General features: G+C 50.2%; 1 protein-coding gene across 2 annotated transcripts in view; it reads left to right on the forward strand.

The window, feature by feature from the left end:
- The first annotated feature begins 468 nt into the window (after nt 1–468).
- VAV2 (vav guanine nucleotide exchange factor 2) overlaps nt 469–17,380 on the forward strand; it is a 132,040-nt gene continuing 115,128 nt past the window's right edge. For both annotated transcript variants that reach the window (XM_051808244.1, XM_051808243.1), the window contains exon 1: nt 469–1,148. In XM_051808244.1, the coding sequence (XP_051664204.1) occupies nt 945–1,148 (204 nt within the window). In that variant the 5' untranslated portion in view covers nt 469–944. The remainder of the gene's footprint in view (nt 1,149–17,380) is intronic.

Consider the following 17,380-nt stretch of genomic DNA (forward strand, 5'->3'; position numbering starts at 1 on the left):
TGTGTGTGCGGCCCCGGGGAGGCGGAGGAGCCCCGGGACAGCTCCTGCCTCTGCCCCGGAGGGTTCGGGCCAGGGGGAGCAGGGAGGGGGTCCTTGGGGAGGGGGGACCCCGCTAAGTGCGGGTGCCGGCGGGGAGAGCGAAGCAGCATCGGGGCTCTGGGCGCCTTTCCAGGAACAGGGAGAGGAGCGGCAGCGGCGGGAAGGAGCGAGGGATACAAACAGGGAGGGGAAAAGAAGAAAAAAAAGGGGGGGGAGGGAAACAGGGAGAAAAAAAAGGAAGGGGGGAGAAAAAAATAATAGGGGGGAAAAGGGGAGGGAAAAAGGGGAAAAAAAAACACGGGATCGGAGCCAAAGCGTCGCGAAGCGCCCCCGCTCCCAGCCCGGGCTCCCGCAGACAAAGGGGCGGCGGGGCGGGCCGGGGGCGGGCCGCGGGGGCGGGCCGGGGGCTCCTCCCGCTGCTCGGGGCGGGGAGAAAACTCGCACCCACGGCGGGTCCCCGGCTCGGCCGCGCAGGTGGGGTCCCTCAGCGGCGCAAGTTTCCTCAGGGCAAGGGGGAAGGAGTTGCGCGGGGGCGGCCCCGCCGTGCGCGCTGTCCGTCCGTCCGTCCGTCCGTCCGTCCGTCCGTCCATCCCCGGCTTTGTTCCCGGAGGATGCGGCGCGCCTAACCCCGGCCGAGGTGGTGGGGCCGCAGCGGGGGCAGGGGCAGCCCTCTGCCGGAAAACTCCGCGCCGCCCTCCTTCCTCCTCCTCCTCCTCTTCCTCCTCCGAGCCCCGGCGCGGAGCGATGCTCTCCGGGGCGGCGGGCGGCGATGGAGCGGGGAGGTAGCGCGGAGCCGCGGTGCAGAGCGGCCCCTGGGGCAGCCGCCCGCGGCCCCTGAGCGCCGGGAGGAGGAGGAGGAGGAGGAGGAGGAGGAGGAAGGCCGGGTGAGTGAGCAGACCGCGGCCATGGAGGAGTGGCGGCAGTGCGGCCGCTGGCTCATCGACTGCAAAGTTTTGCCCCCGAACCACCGGGTGGTCTGGCCCTCGGCGGTGGTCTTCGACCTGGCGCAGGCGCTGCGGGACGGGGTGCTGCTCTGCCAGCTGCTCCACAACCTCTCCCCCGGCTCCATCGACCTCAAGGACATCAACTTCAGGCCCCAGATGTCCCAGGTAGGAGGGGATCGATGGATGGAAGGGTGGGTGGGTGGGGGACCCCTGCGAGCACGCCCTTCCCTGGATCCCTGGATGCGGGCGTTGCTCTCGCAAAACTTGGTGGGATGCGTGAATGGGATGGAATGCGTGGGAGACCGCCTGCTTCAGCCCCCCCAGATGCCCAGCAGCCCCCCTGGTTTCTCTCCCCGGGGCCGGGGGGGCAGCGCCGGTGGGAGCCGCGGCCGCACGGGAAGGGCTCCGGGGCGGGGAGAGCACACCCCGGGAAGGAGGGAAACATCCCCCTTCTGTTTACAGTCATGGCGAAACAAAAGCAAATAATAGGGCTCAAGAGAAGATGGGATTTATTCGGGGTTTTTGTGGAGGCGCTGGTTCGTCTGGGATGTGCGGGAGGAGCGAGCGCCGGGACAAAACTTTGGCTGGGAAGATTATAAGGAAAATAAATGAATAAATTGTAGAAACACGCAAACCCTGGTGCTCTGCAAGCCTGCCCCGAGCCCGGCCGGGCAGGGACCGCGGCCATGTGGTGTCCGACCCCCCGTGTTCCCTCTGCCGGTGTCGGGGCTCCCGGAGCCGCATCCCCGCGGAGCCGCAGCTGGTCCGGGCCGGGGGTGATGGAGGGCTCGGGTCAGCGACCCCAGCTGCGCCCTGGCCCCCTGCCCCGCTCCCTGCCCAGCTCTCATAGTGGCTCTCTGGTTTGGGAAATTTGAAAGGGCTCCCTCCATGGAAGTGTTTCCATTTTCTGGTCGGTTTGGTGGACTGAAGCTTTTAAACGAAGGGGGGGGGGGGAATGAAAGTAAAATCAGCTCAGGTTGTTTTGGGTCTAAATGTTCTGCTTATGTTTTTGCAAGCTGAGCTGTGGGTATTTGCATGAGAATCGGGAAGTGAAATCGATTGGAAACAAATGAAATGGGGCTCTCTGCCCTCCCCGGCGGCAGCCCCTGTGTTGACAAGTTCATGGTAAACTGTTATCTTTTATTTTTGAACAACAACAGGTTTTAGGGGTGAAAGGGAAGGGAAACTTCCCGGTAGTGAGGTTACTCGAGATTCTGTTTAACTTTACTGAAGCCTTCAAAGATAAATAGCGTAAAATACAAACACGAGTTCTGTTCCTGTGCTGTGCAAGCACGCTGCTCGTCTGGCAAGTGCCTTTCCCTTCCTCTGCTGGAGTTTTTTGTTTGTCCCCCTCACCCAGCAAGACATAACCCTGTGTGCTGGGGGAGCTGCTGTGGCTGAGGACAGCCAGGAGCTCTGAAATTTGGAGTCCTTCTTTGGGGAGCAAAGGGTGTTTTGCTGTGAGGATGTCAGTGCTGGTGCTCGCTTGTGGAATCAGAGATCTTGATCCTGCAAAGAACCGGAGTGGGAATCCCCAGCAGTGTGGTGAAACCAGCCTGTGTCAGCCCTGGTGCTGTCTCAGAGTAAATAATAACACGTCCTGATGCCTCTTCCCAGGGTGGAACAATGCTGTGAGATTTCCTCTTGGCTTTCCAGGCTACAAACTGATCAAACTCTCTTCCGCACAGACCGATGTTTCCAAATATAAACTGTCCTGAGGAGCTGTAGGTGTGGGGGACTAGAGCTTTCCTAGAACGTGCTGAGAATAGCATGCTGTGCTGTTTTTTTTTTTTTTCCTTTTAAGGAAATACTATAATCCTACAAACCTAATTTTGGTGTGATATTTGTCCTGTGGGGAGTTCAAAACAGGTTTAAAGATGTGGCACTTGGGGGCATGGTTTTAGTGGTGGACTTGGCAGTGTTAGGTTAATGGTTGGACTCGATGATCTAAGGATTTTTCCAACCTAAACTATGATTCTATGGGAGCTGTGATGTAGGGAGAGTCCCAGGGGGTAGTCTTGAGAGGAGGTTCTTGCTGCCCTTGCTGAGGCAGGTGTTACTTGTTTGAGGGAAGAGTTTACAGCCCCGCTGTCTTTAATGAAATTGCTTTCTGCTCGCCCCACCTGGCTGCTTTCCCAGCTTTGGGAGGAGTGTGAGGGGAACTGGCTGGTTGGGATGGCTTTGGTGGTCACCTCTGCAAGAATCTGGCAATCAGAGGGGAGCAGCACAAAGCTGAGCCCACAGGATGTGCAGAGCCTGGTGTGGGACTGGATGCTCTGGCGAGGCTCAGCTGATGCTTGTCCTTGGCCAGGATGAGACCCAAATGAGTCTCAAATCAGTCTTTATACTTGATATGTTGGGTGCTTCTCTGGCAATTCCTGAATTTGGGAATCTGGCTTCTTCTCCAGGGTGGCTAAAAGCATCTGCTGCTGCCCTGGCAGCACAGGGAGGTGAGAGGGAGGAAAGGATCTGAGCCCAAAACCACAGTGGGGACAAACATCCCTGTAGTGCCCCAGCCCCACTGTGGCTATTGGTGCTCAGCTCAGCCTCTCCAGGCCAAATTTCAGAGGAAAAAATGTAGGAACCCATCTTTGTCACACAGCTGTGATGTGTTCAGACACAGGGTAGGGATGTGCAAGACAGCGCACCCAGGAACTTCAGAGGTTGTTTTTGATGATAAATGCACATTTTACCTGGCTGGCTGGGCTGGCTAACCAGCTGTCTGCCTCGCTACAGAGGTTATTTCTTTTATTAATCAGTTAAAATGCCAGGGGACAAGACACTTGTGCTAGACTTGAAACACCCAGTAATATTCTGTCATCCACCTTTCTCGGTGAATTAAGTGGGGCTGTGCAGGTGTGTAATGAGAAACAGATTTCTGCCCGAGGTGAGCAGCGTTTCAAAAGCCAGAGGTGAAATCACATCTCTCTGCAGAGAAACGCTTTAAGATCCAGACACTTGTGTGTTATTTTTTTAATCCCTTTCCATGCTGATTTGTTTTTCCTTGCAGGTGTTGAAGGTGGGCTGTGAGGGGAGGCTGGAGAGCTGGTAGTGCTACAAGGCTCAGGGGGAAGCTGCAGGGACTGGTGCTCTTCTTGTGGAGGGATGGACTGATGCCTCTGTCCTCCCAAAACCTCCCTGTGCTTGTTCAGCAGAGAAGCCAGGCTGGTGAAATGGCCAGGTTGGCCATGCAGCAATAGTTTAATACGTGGTGCTTAATTAAATAAATAAGGCAAATGGCCCCATTAGGTTGCAGTATCAAATTTGCATTATTTTCATGCTCAGTTCCAGTGCTTTGGGGTCCCTGGCAGGATGGGATGACCCAAAGCTACTGAACCTCCACAATGGCTGACAAAATAAACAGGAAAAACAGTCTTAAAGCCCAGTTCTCTTCTGAGAGTCAGTGGTTGTGAGGCCAGTTTTGATGAGGCTGGAGTAAAACTTGATTTCTGCTAATTGCTTTTGCTGTAGAGGCTGTTTCTGGAGAGTTGGGAAGTGGGATGAACATACTTGCCCCAAATCCTGCCCCATGCTGGCTGTCTGAAGGTGCTGTTGCACTGTTACCTTCTGTAACATTGACATTCCTCCAGGTGTTGAGAGGTGGGAATTGGTACCTACATCAAAGCCATTGTTGATGGGGTGATTTAACATCAAGACTCCCATTGATATCATGTTTCATTCACCCCTCCTCCAAGCTTGGTCTGCACACTACTAAATATATTTTTTTCTTTTTCCTGCTTCAGAACCTCCTGGATTCTTGAGATGAAGCAGCCACAGATTTAATGTGTGTATTCGTGTGTGCACAGGCTCTAAGTTAGCAGTAATGGCCAGCTCATTAAGGATTCTTATTTTGAAGCATATTGACATCTCTCTAGAGATAATCCATCTCGGTCTGCAGCGCCTGGAGGTTTTATTAGGGCTCTTGAGACTGATGAGACGCAGCAAACGTAATTGGCAGGATGACTTGGCTGCCCACTGCTCTGTTTTGCTCTTATTAAGGAACCAACGCAGACAACTGACTCCCAGGATTGATGGGTGTAACGCCCTACACCTGACTGAGCTGTCAGATGGCTCCATGCCTGGTGGTTCTTCTCGAAGGTGGCATTAATTTGCTATCAAAATCCTATTTATTGATGATGTAGGTGCTCATTTGCCATGACAACAGGGAGCAGGTGGTCTGTAGCCACTGCCTCCCCCAGGTGTATGGGGGATGAAGGCACCTTGGTGTATTTGGTGCTGGTAATTATTCACAAGGCTTTGGGATTTTTTTTTGAAGGCTTTATAGCTACAGTGCTTGTAATTACTTCCATATGTCATGATATAATGGTTAAATATAATTCAGTATTATCAGAGCTGACTGGGTACTTGGGTTGTTTGAGCAAGGTCTGTGTAGTTAGTGACTCTGATTTACCCTGCTCAGGTCCTCTGGCTTTTTTATTTACTCTCTTCTTCTTGAAATTGAGTCCTGTTCCAAAAAAAAAAAAAAGGCTATAAAAAATGGCCTCATTACATATCCCTGTTTACTGTGTCTCAGTGACTTCCCGTTTGGATGTGCTGAGCTTTTACAAAAGGGGGGAAAAATGGTGCTCTGTGTGTAAGGCCGAGCTCGAGAGCTCCTTGCAAATGGGAGCTGCTTCCAGTCTTCCTTCCCAGCCCCCCCTTCATGCCTCCTGCATGTCAAGCAGACCTCTAAAACCTTGTGTTAGCCAGAGGTAGTACCCTCTTTTTGGCTGTTTGAGGTTGCAAGACCTAACTGAACCTGCAGCTGAAGGCTCATATGTATTCTGGTGGGGCAGAAGGCGGCAGAAAGTGTTCGATGGATCCTGTGGGCTGTGCCAAGCAGCATGAAAAGCAGTGAAAACTTTTCTTCCCCCCCCCCTACTCCTTGAATGATTGATGAGAGTTAAATACCTGCATTAAATACCTACCAGGAACGGGCTCTTGAATGAATAGATGCCTTTAAAAACACAAAGCCAGAAAAACAGTCAGTTTGGTCGTTTTTCAAGTTTGGGACTGGGTCTTGGAAGCTGCCTTCTCTCTCAACAGCATGTTGATGAGCTGTAAAAAATGCTTGGCTTGTCCATCCTCCTTGGTGGGGATCCCTGGTGCTGGATGTACCGCCAGGAACACGGGGTACCTTCCTGCTCCGTCCTTCCAGGGACAAACAGCTGGATTTTCAGCAGTGGCACTTGTGATGCTCAGCTGCTGGGGCTGGGTTTGAGCAGGGCTGTTGGGTGAGGGATTAGGGCTGCAGAAATGGAGGCTGGATTATGTGGGAGGGCTGAGCATCACCACCTCAGCCATGTATGGCAGGATGTGACCCAGCACCCTGTCATGGGTGTGGGACTCCCTGTGCCTTGAACCCTTTGCTTTCTTCAGCTCATCTGTAGCCAGAAGGGACCTGATTTTTTGGCAGTGACAGAAACGTTGCTTCAGACTGACCTGAGGGCAAATTTTTGATCTGTTTCTTTGTCGCCTCTTAAAGAGACAAACCTTTTTTCCAGCATTTGAGCTTTTTCCCTTCTCCATTTGATTCCCCTCAAGCCTGTGTTTAGAAGTCTATCAAAGATATGCTCATCCCATAAATCCCAGCAGCCTGGGCTGGGGGTTCTCGGAGCAGAGCTGGGCTGGGAGCGTCAGGATCCCACAGATTTAGGGTGCAGTGTGAATGAGGGGGTAAAGGGCTGCTGCACATGCCAAGTGTGCATATTGAGGTGGGGAGGATTGGATGGTGGAGGCTGGTAAATACAGTGAGCTTGGCAATACCTCTGGGAAGTGAAGATTATCTCTGCTTTGATTTTTAAAGCATGGATCCACCCCCCTTGAGCTCCACAGTAGCTTTTCTTTTTTCTTTTTTTTTTCCCCTCCCCTTCTCTTAACATGAGTCAGATCCCTTGGACTCTCAGTGATCTTAAAATGGTCCAGTGGCTGCTCTCCCAGCAGCAGCACAGCTTCCCAGAGCTCTGGTCCCACCCAAAGGCTTGCTCAGTGCCCATCAGGGTGACCTGCTCTCTTGTTAATGCCGGGTCCATCTGTCTGCCCAGCTGTCTGTGCATCATCCCAGCACCCCTGGGGCTCACCGGTGCTGGCCCCAGGCAAAGCCTGGCCTTGTCCCTGCTGCCAGCCTGCAGTGAGTCACCCTCAACTCTCCGGTCAGAATTAGCCCCAGGGCACCAGTTTGGGCACAGGGTGACTCCTGTGTTACTTTACAGCAGCTGCCCAGGTTCACCTGCCACCCCTGCCATGTGTCCTGCTTATTCTTAGCCGTGTGCCCTTGATGCTCCTTTTATAGGAGGGGGAAGGACCTTCTTTTTCAGGGCAGCTATTAATCACAGTCTGCATTTGACAACGTCAAACTCGGCGTTAATGCAATTACTTTTCTCAGAGTTGTATCTCCCCTTCAAGAAAAAGCCTGGAAAAAGGTCTGTTTCTAATAAAAACGGCTTTTCCTCCCCCCCCTCTGTGTTTTCTTTGGTTGCAGCTCAGGGCTGTGCTTCACCCGATGATACAACTCGGATGCAGCCGCTCCTTGCTCTCCACCCTCTGGGATGGCTCTGAGCCTCCTGTGTTTCCAGGGGATGGACAGGCAGGGCTGGGCTCTCCTGGCTGCTGTTTGGTGCAGGTGGAGGTTGCCAAACCAGAAGGCAGAGTACAGGGTTTTATGTATAACAAAACTGCTGCTGTCCAGGTGTCCCATACCTCGGGTTTATCGGTGACCTTGCAGCTGCTGAGCCCTGTGGCTTGTTCTCAGTACATTGGTGTTTTGTGCTGCTTGGGGGGGTGTTTGACTGGGATCCTGTTCTGAAATAGCTCAGCCCCGTTGAGCCCTGCCCATGTTCATGGTAAGTTTTAGCCAGGATGCCCTAATTGGAAGGGTTTTCCTGGGCTTTATCTGTAATGGGCGATTGGACCATATGAGTCCCCCTCCTCTTAAGTCAGAGGGTGTTTGTGCTCTAGCCAAGGCCAGAAGGATTCCACCATAGAAAGGACTGGAAAAAATACAGGTGCAGATGGATCAGGTTGTTTGTGTGTAGGCGCAGAGCCTGGTTGCTCTGAAAAAAAAAAAAAATCAGTTATGCTCAGAAGTCACTGAAGAGCAGTAGTTTGGCCATCAAATTCCCCAGCCTGTCTAACAAGTCCTGCAGAACAAGTTTTTGAACCCTTTTCTGGAGTCCCCAAACAGTTGTTTCACCCTGATGTGAGGGCTGCCAGCCCTTCCCGTCACAGGACAAAGGATGTGCCTCCCTTGTCCTTCTTCCTCCCACCAGGGGTTGCTTGGGCAGCAGGAGGTAATGTGAAATCTGTTCTTGTTTTGTAACCCCTGGGCCTGCCCTGTCTGGACAGCGAGGATTCAGCTGAAGGTCCTCCTTTGCCTCCTTGGAAGGCCACCAGCCTGAGTCATATCCTGACTCTCTCTGCCCATTTGGCTCCTCAGTGCTGTGATCCAGTGAACTCCCCTGTCAGGGGACTCTGCAGCGTTGCCTGTGGTACAGACCTTGTGGTAAATCAGCTTTTATTTGCTGTGCTGCCGCTTGACTTCTCAGGATTGGATTTCCCAGGCTTGCTGGACCTGGGGAACGTCTCCCACCTTGCAGTGCCCTGCACACCCTTGCAGGGAGTGGCACCACCCTGTGTTCTCTCCCAGACCGTACCATAGCTGACCAGGTGATGAACCTGGTTTGGCACAGGGAGATGCTACTGGCTGCCTTTAGATATGATGCAAGTGGTGAGGTTAAGAGGGATTTGTGCCTCCCTGGGATGTCCAGTCCCCTGTTTGGCAGGAGCTTCATTCCATGCCCTGGCTCCTTTGGGGGACCATGGAGCAGCTGCTCGTGCCTGCCCCCACTGGGACCTTGATTTGGCCCCCAAACCGCCAGGGTTTGGGAGATGGGGAAGGTTAAAAGGTTCCCATAGAGGAAATTTGCTCTTTCTCTTCCAGCATACACTTCAATACTGGTGGAGGGGGGGAGTAAATTGGCCCTTTTATAGCATTCATATCTTTTGTTGTGTTTTATAGTGGTTTACAGCTAAATGGAACATCTGGTATTTGAAGGGGGCCGAGGAGGGAACAGAGGAGTCTTGTGGATGAGGAAGGGGAGGAGCGGGAGAAGTGATTTGTGTTTACTGCTGCAAACACAGAATTGTCTGTGAAATCCACTGAACTCATGGGCACAACAAGAGCATCCAGTGCACGGAAAACAAATGTAGCCCAAGCTGGGAGCGGGGCATTCCCTGTGCTGTGTCACAAAGCCGTGGCTGCACGAATCCTGCGGATGGGACACGCTCCTCCAGCCCTGTGGGAAAGCCCCAAGGCAGTGCCTTGCACTGGGCTGGTCGCTGTGTCCTTGCTGAGCACCTGCCCCCACACTGCTCTGAAGGAAGATGTGCTGTATCCGCTGTTTTTGCTTTCTAGGATGAGCTGTTTGGCTCCTTTGGGTTTATCAGGTACTTGGAATGCTCACAGCTGGGCTGGGAGCGTTTAAGTTCATGGGAGGATACAGATTTTCCCTAAAGCAGAGCCCTGTTCCTGGGAGGTTGGGCTTGTCTCTGTGGCAGAAGCAATAAGAATAGGAGATAGATAGATACATGGTGGTATAAATGTTTTTATATATATATATAAATATAAAATATAGGATAGAGATAGATGTGTAAAACATATGCATATATTTATATATAAATAAAATGATGTTTCTTTAAGAGGTGGAGTGTGTTAAACACTGGAAATCCCAGGCTGAGTGGCATGTCCCCAGGACAGGAAATGTGTACAGCACTGGGACAGGCTTGTGTGCACATCGAGACCCTCTGTGTTTATGGGAAGCACTTTGTCACGTGAGTGATCTTCCAAGAAAGTTGCTTTGGAGAGGGGAGGAGACAAAAAAAAATGAGACAAGTCTTTTTCTCCCATGGCTGTGGGAGAAATGTGACTTTAAACAGAAAATAAAACAGAAACTTTACTAGTAAACTCAGTATGTTATGCTGTAGAGTTTATGCCTTTTTTTTTTTCCTCTTTATAGATCAACTTCTCTATCTTTTTCTGCTGCTGCTGCTGCAGGATTTGGGGCTGTTTTCTGGGAATTGCTGCTGGAGCAGCAGCTGTTCAGCACAGCATGTCTCTGGCCTCACTGAACTGGCCCTGGGGCTTCCCTCTGTGCCCCTCTGCCAGCAGATGCTGGATCTGCACGGTGCAAATGGCTCTGTGATGGTCATCTGGCCCCAGAGCAACTGGTGCTGGGCAGAACCCACAAGGTCCTGAGCCAGGAGGGCTGTGGGGATGGCAAAGCTCTTGGTTTTTGGGGAGTGGGTGTTATCATGGTGCTGGTGGCAACTTCCAGCTCTCGGGTGGGGAGATGTGCAGTCTTGCAGGTGGATGTGGGGGTCTTTTAACAAAATGATCAGTTTTCAAGCAACAAATAGACCTGTGAACTTCATATTGCCAAGGGACCAGGAGCATGGAAGCAGCCAGCTCAGCAGCAGCCATCCCAGGAGGTAGGCTGGGCCTGGCCAGCTCCAGGCTCCCTCCAAAAGTCTGGATTTTTCAGTGTGAAGTTGCAGGACAGGAAATGTGAGTGTTGCACTGTGGTTTGCTGACCTGCCTGGACTGTGCTGGACTGGTCTGTGTTGGGAGCTGCTGTTCCCAGGGAGGCAGATCATGATTCATAGAGCATCTTACTCCATAGGTCATCTTTTGTTTGTGAAACCAACTGGAGATGGTATTACTTGAGCACAGATATTTTTACATAAAACTGGAGCTTTAGATGGGCTTTCTGAAATAATTAAAAATAAGTGTGAGATCTTGCCAAATGTGGATCATTCTGCCCTCTGGGTTTTCAGGTTACAGTGCTGAGGGCAGGATGCTGGGAAAGCATCACAGATTTGGGGTCTCACTTCAGCCCTTTCTGATACATCAGTCGAGTTTTGGGTTCTCCAGGGGTTGGGATGTTCATGCTGATGGAGAGTGAGGACATTTCCAAGGGACTTGGAAGTGTCAGCTTTAACTGATGCCACTCCCACCAGCTTTGGCCACTTTCTGCATGATGCAATCAGTGTCTCCCCGGTGAGAACTTCACCTGAGATACAGCAAACCTGGTCAGAAGTCCTGGGCTGTGGGCAGCAAAACCTGTTCCTTGGGACACAATGGGAGGCTGTGGCTGGGGAGGAAGGGAGTGATGCTTCCCTGATACTACAACAGACCTTTTGCTGGAAGGTTTTACAGCCTCAGCATGTTCAGGTGCACGTCTCCAAGCTTTACCCGCATGGAGAACACCTAAACATCTTTTTTTTTTTTTTTTTTTTTTTTTCTTAGAGGTGACAAAGGTTAGAAGTGAATTTCCCTCATGTTGACAGCTCTGCTATCTCGGGAAGGGTAATGAGGGAGCTTTAATGAAGCTACAGTATCTGCCTGAGAATGTGGGGTTTCAGCCAGGTTGTTGCACGAAGCATTTCTAATTAGGAGAGATTTAATTCCAGATTTTTGTCATTCCCCCCCCCTTCCCTCTTAATTATATTTGCTAACATGTTTAACAGCTTTCCCTTCAGAAAAGAACAATTTATTCAAAGGTCATAAATAGATTCTGGCATTAATTACTCCAGGAGTCACACTGGGCTGCTCTGGAGAAAGCTGCTCCATGGGGAATGCTAAACCTTTCGCAGTTGGATTTATCTGTGGTTGAAATGACTGTTTGCACACACACCCCAACAAAGACACCCCTAAAAAAAAATAGCTTATTGCATCCACACTTGTGCCCAAATGAAAACCCATGGGGATCTTGTAGCTAATTTCCCTGAGTTTTTGGAACAAGCCTGTAAATCACATCGTCTCCCTTGATCGCTCCATCTTTGTTTTGTAAGGTTTGGGGGTATTTTTGTCAATTAGTTTTGGATCCCATTGTTGCTCTGGATGCTGTGCAGGAGCAGGGAGAGCAAAGCCTGGCCACTTTGCTGGCTGTGCTGCTGTCAGGGACCACTGGCCACAGTGGCAGAAGGATGGGGCTGAGCTGTTCCCCTCAGTGCTGAACACCCCCCTTCCCTCCCAAACCTTATCCTGCTGCCCAGATTAGGTTAATAGTTTTTGTAACCTCCAGATTTTGGAGCGGCTGCAACATCTGTTCCAAGTGATAATAAAGCCGTGCTGAGGGGGAATTAGCATACAGCTGCTGGGGTGGGTGAGAGCCTCTATAGAAAAATAAATGAATTTACTGATGGAAGATGAAGCCTCATTGCATTTTCATAGTTCCTGGTAATTTTGGCAGTGTGGGCAAAATCTGTTCCTTTGCAATGGGAAAGGACAGGGCTGTGATGTGGGACTGTGATGTGCATTTGGGACTTGAGTGTCCTTTGTTTTATTGTTTCAGTGCTCACCCAAAGCCAAGAGTACTTTTGCTGGCTCTGGGTTCTTTCTGAGTGTTTCTCTGGCATGGTTAAATCTGCCAGATAAGTCCTATTCCTGGGTGGAGCTGGGCTGGCTGTGTGTGAGTGTGAATATTGAATACCTCTGGAAATAGCTCTGCTTTTCTGGCGACCTGATCTAGTGGGTGGCATCCCTGTACATCATGGAGGGATTGGAATTAGGTGATAGGATGGAAGGCACCTTAAATTTAAGCCATTCTGTGATTCCATGATTTCTGGAGGCAAAGAGGAGCAGTGGATGCTCAGGGTGGAGCTGGGAGGGGATCCCTGGTGAGACCAGTGGGTATGTGGTACCCAGACTGGCCATGATGCCTCATCCCAGCCTGCAGAGCATCTGTGGGATGTTCATAAAGGTCTTTTTTTTATTGCAATTTGGCTCTCACTGGGGTCATCAGGAGATGCTGAACCCAGTTGGGGGTTGGCACTGCCAGGGTGTGTTCACCTGTGATGATCCCTCTCCATCCCTCCTCAGCTCCAGGGATCAGGATCCCACTCACCTTCTGCCTCTCCTGGGCAGGCATCTGACCCTCAGCTCTGTGTCATCAGCAGTGAGGTCAAGTATTTCTATCAGTCTCCTCCCCTGGTGTTTTTCCTGGAGTCCTGTGATGTGACAGTTTCATTTTTCCTTAAGGGAAGGCAAATGAACAGGCATGGAAACTGTTGCTTTCATTGCATTGGGGAAATACATAAGAATGTGATTGAAGTGTTCTCTGAAGCCTCATAGACTTGAAAGCGAATTTAAAATACCCAAGTTTTAAAATTTATAAAGCAGAATGATTAGTGACTAGAGAGGAGGTGATATTCTGGATTTCCCTCCTCGTCAAATAATTAAAAAAAAAAAACCACCAAAACCATCCCACACTCAGCTTTGGGCTCCACCAGCAAGAACGAAGTGAATAGTATTATCTGTTTTATGCTTGGAGAAAAATGATCCTAAGCAAGGCTAAACATCTGATTTATCTGGATGTGAATGAAAGGAGTGGGAGTAAAACTTCAAGAGGTGTAAAGCAGCCTCATGATTCCATGGGAGCAGAGAGGATGGGGCTGTGTGTTTGCATGGATGCTCAACCTCCTGAGGCAGGGCAGAGGGAAGGACTAATCCCCTGTAGCCACCAGGTTTCTTATGGTCTGATCCCGGGGAATAAAGAGAATAAAGTGTGTTTCTCTGAGCACTGCTCTTGTGTAGGCTGGGAAGCACTCAAATCCCCTTTCTGAGTTGGTTTTTTTTTCCCTATGATTTGGAGGGTTTTTTGAGAGACGTCTCTTCTAATAACAGTGTCATGGTGTGAAGATCCTGTGTGATACAGACAAGGCATCAGGTAGTGTTATCACTCCATGGAAACCCGTTATTCATCCGAGCAGGGCTGTTATTACCTGGCTCTGATGGTGCTGAGGCAGGAGGAGCCGCCCTGACAGAGCACGGGAGAAACCTGCAGACAAAAAGGGGGTATTTAACTTGTCTCTGTGCTCGAGGTAGCTTAATAACCGCTCGGTTTTGTCTTTGTCACATTAGCAGCCAGGCTTTGTCATGTATTTAAGTGCTGAAGAATCAACGTAGAACTTCTCCTCCCTCCACCCACTTAGAGTTTTACTTGAAAACTCTGGAGAAAAAAAAAAAAGCCTTTTGGCTCTGGCTGACCATCCCGCCCTGGGGCCGTGCAACACTTGCTGGCTCGTTTATTTCTTTAAGGTTTGACATTTTCGGTGTTCATTAGGCTTAAGACACATCTCAGTTTCCCAGCTCCCACCCCTCTCTCCTTGGCTCTGGCATCCTCACATGGAGCTCCGTGAGATCCCAGGATAAGGGAGCTGATGTGCAGCCCGGGGTTCCTGTCGCTGCTGCAGCTCCAGACACTCTCCCTGGGTGTTTTGGCATCGTTATTCCTGCTGTTCTTTGGGAAAAACTGTTGCAGAACTTTTCTGTGGGTGGCTTAAAAAAAACCAAACAACTGCTGGATTTTTACAGTTCTGAGGGTTTAAGGCAACTGTTAAAAAAAGAGACAGCAGTAGGTTACTGCTGGGGGGGGGGGTGTGTGGGGTGTGTGTGCTGTGAGCTGCTTCCAGACCCTGGTTCTGCAGGAATCTCCTTTAGCAGTTGACATGAATACTCAAAAAAGCCCCTCAGACAGTTTATGTTTGCATTACTTTTGGATTATTTGCATTACTTTTGGATTATTTGTGTTACTTTTTGGAGTATTTTTGCATTACTCATGAATTCACAGGTCCAAACTCCACTTGGTTCCAAGCCCTTTGCAAACAGAGGCCCTAATCCTGGGCAAAGGTCATGCAGATAATCTGGGAATACAGAGCACCGAGATCTCATTCTACCTGAGAAGAACCACTGGGCAGCTGGGGAGGAGGTTCTGGCTGCTAGAAGAGATCTGAGCTGGATTTCTCAGCCCTCCAAAGGGTTTATGAGCATATTTGGGGCTGGTTTGGTCTGTGGAGAACACCGACCTGGTGTGAGACCTTAGAGCTTCTCATGGAGGAAATAAATCTGGTTAAAGAATGAAGTGGCACAAGGTCAAACCAGTAATTTACAGGTGCTGTGTGATTGTCCCTCCTGCTCAGGTTTTGGGGATGCTGACCAAAGGGAGCACTGCTGTTTTCCTGGGAGCTTGGGCTGTCCATGGCCAAACACAAGCAGTGCCTGTTCTCAGTTCTCATGCCATTGTAGCTTCACGATGTGGACTGTGGGAGATGGGGAAGGAGGATGCAATCCCAGGGATTGTGTAACCATGAAGTCCTTCTCTGTGGATACAGACGTGTGGTTGACCAGACTCTGTCTGGGTAGGAAGCAGCTGAAAGCTAGTGTAGAGGAGAGACAAAAGTTGAGTGTCTGAGTTAGACCAGAAGCTCGATACCAGGGGAGAGCTGAGATGGCTGCAAACAAAAACTGGAGCTGCAGTTGCTTTTCAGATCGTGGCATCATTTTTATTTGATTGGATTATTCAAGGCAACGTGAAGAAATTTTCTTGGGATTGAAGGGGTTTGTACTCGGGAGTGGAGGAGGACTAAAATCTCAAATTAAACCTCTTTGATCCCTTTTGCCAAGCTGGGGAATGACTCATCAGTGTGTGCCCATCCCCAGCTGTGCAGGGCCAGGCACCCCGAGGGGCTCAGCTGTCTGTGGGGTCTTGGTCTGTGTCCCTTCACACACACTCAGTGATTTGGGGAGAGCCACCACGGGCTGGCTTGATGTGTTCTACCTGTGCATTTCAGTTACAAACCCAAATGTGGAAAGGCTTTGCCCCCTGGAAGGCTCCATTAATCATCCAACAGCAAAGGAGGCTGTGCAATGCCTTGGCTTCCCCACCCTCTCCCGGGATGGGAGCCCTTTGCCAGATGTCCATCAGACAGATGTTGGTCACTCCTCAGGTCCTGGAGAGGGAATGCTGTTCTTGTTGGAGTGTGCTCCAGGAAAAGTCTGTCTGCTTCTTGAGTGCAACCAGAAGTGATGGGTCATGATGACTTTATATGACATGTTATTTTTGCTCCCCTCCCTGAGGCACTCAGCAGCTGGAAAGCCTTTCCCCACGGAGCTGGAGGAAGCACTGCTTTGAATAAGAGCTTTTTGCATTGAAAGCTACACCTTAGGCAAGATGTTTTATTTCCCTTGGTGTTTATGGCCCTGTAAAATAGTGTGGAGCCTTCATTTTTTTTTTCTTTGCATAGTCTTGATTGCATTATGCAGAGGAGCAATTTATTCCTAACAGCTCAGCCTAATACGTGCCACAGCCATTTTCACAGGAGCCAGACCTGTATTAATGTTTGCTGTATGACTTCTTAAATGTATCATGCTGGCTCCTAAGCCAATGTTTTTAATAACTTCTGCTTGGGGCTGCACAGAACTGAGTATACATCAGGCTGACAAAAATCTGCGTGCTTGTCCTTGCACCTTAATTCTGTGCCTAACAATTCTCTGTATGTTCCACACTGTGTATGTGTTGGTGGAGGCAGTTGCTAAGAGAAAGGACTAATTCAAAGCAGAAGGAAGTTATATATGCAGCTGTAGTAGTAAAAATTGACTTAAGTTGGGTGGTATTTCGGAAATTAGAACAGGGATACTGACAGAAAAAAGGGGAAATGAAGAGAGTGTTTAACTGTGTGTTGACACTGTCTTAACTGTGTCAATAAAATAACTTTAATTCATGGGTCAGTGAGCTTTTTTTAGGGCTGCTGCCTGTTTAGACTTATTGATCCCCTCCCATTAAGCTGTGAGTACTGTCCTTGCGTGTCCAGACAGTTTTCAGCCCACTAGAGCAGAGTGGGTGGCTTTGGAAGGAGATGGAGTTGAGCAGCTGAGCTGGGGAAGGAACTGGATGCTTCTGCCAGTTCCCCTCCTCACCCCTCTGGCTGAAATGCAGCATTAATGGTCCAGCCCAACATGTCCCTGGGGCCTTTTCTCCACCCTCAAATTGTACCAAATTAATTAGACTGGCACAGCAAAAACAATGCAGCCTTCCCTGATGCTCCCTGCTCTGCGAATGCAATTACACTCTTACACAGAGTTTATTTTAGATATTCCAATTAGGAGGGTACTGTCTGGTGTAACTGCTCCTGTCTGGCTGGTAAATACATCATTAAGTCCTGTTTCCTAGAATCACAGACTGGTCTGGGTTGGAAGGGACCCTAAAGCTGATCTTGTTCCAAGCCCCTGCTGTGGGCAGGGACACCTTCCACTAGACCAGGTTGCTCCTGGGGAAATACCTGTGTTTGACTAGCCCCAAGTCAGTGCAGGGATGGAGAGAGGCAGAGTCAGCTCCTAGAAATAACTGGATTTTCCCGTTGTCCCACAGGGAGGCATTCCAACTGAGTTTTCTTGCTTAAGTGGGTGTAAATCAGGGGGAGCTGCAGAGTCACAGGAGTGTTGATGTTTGTTATTAATCCACACACTAAACTTCCTATTAAAGAATTTAACAGAGCATCATTAAAAAAATATGAACCCCCCCCTCAAAATAATGTTCTTCCATATTTTTGGTAGACTGAGA

This window comes from Manacus candei, unplaced genomic scaffold (genome assembly GCF_025592945.1).
Source record: "Manacus candei isolate 608988 ecotype Guabito, Panama unplaced genomic scaffold, ASM2559294v1 h1tg000071l, whole genome shotgun sequence".
NCBI lineage: Eukaryota > Metazoa > Chordata > Aves > Passeriformes > Pipridae > Manacus > Manacus candei.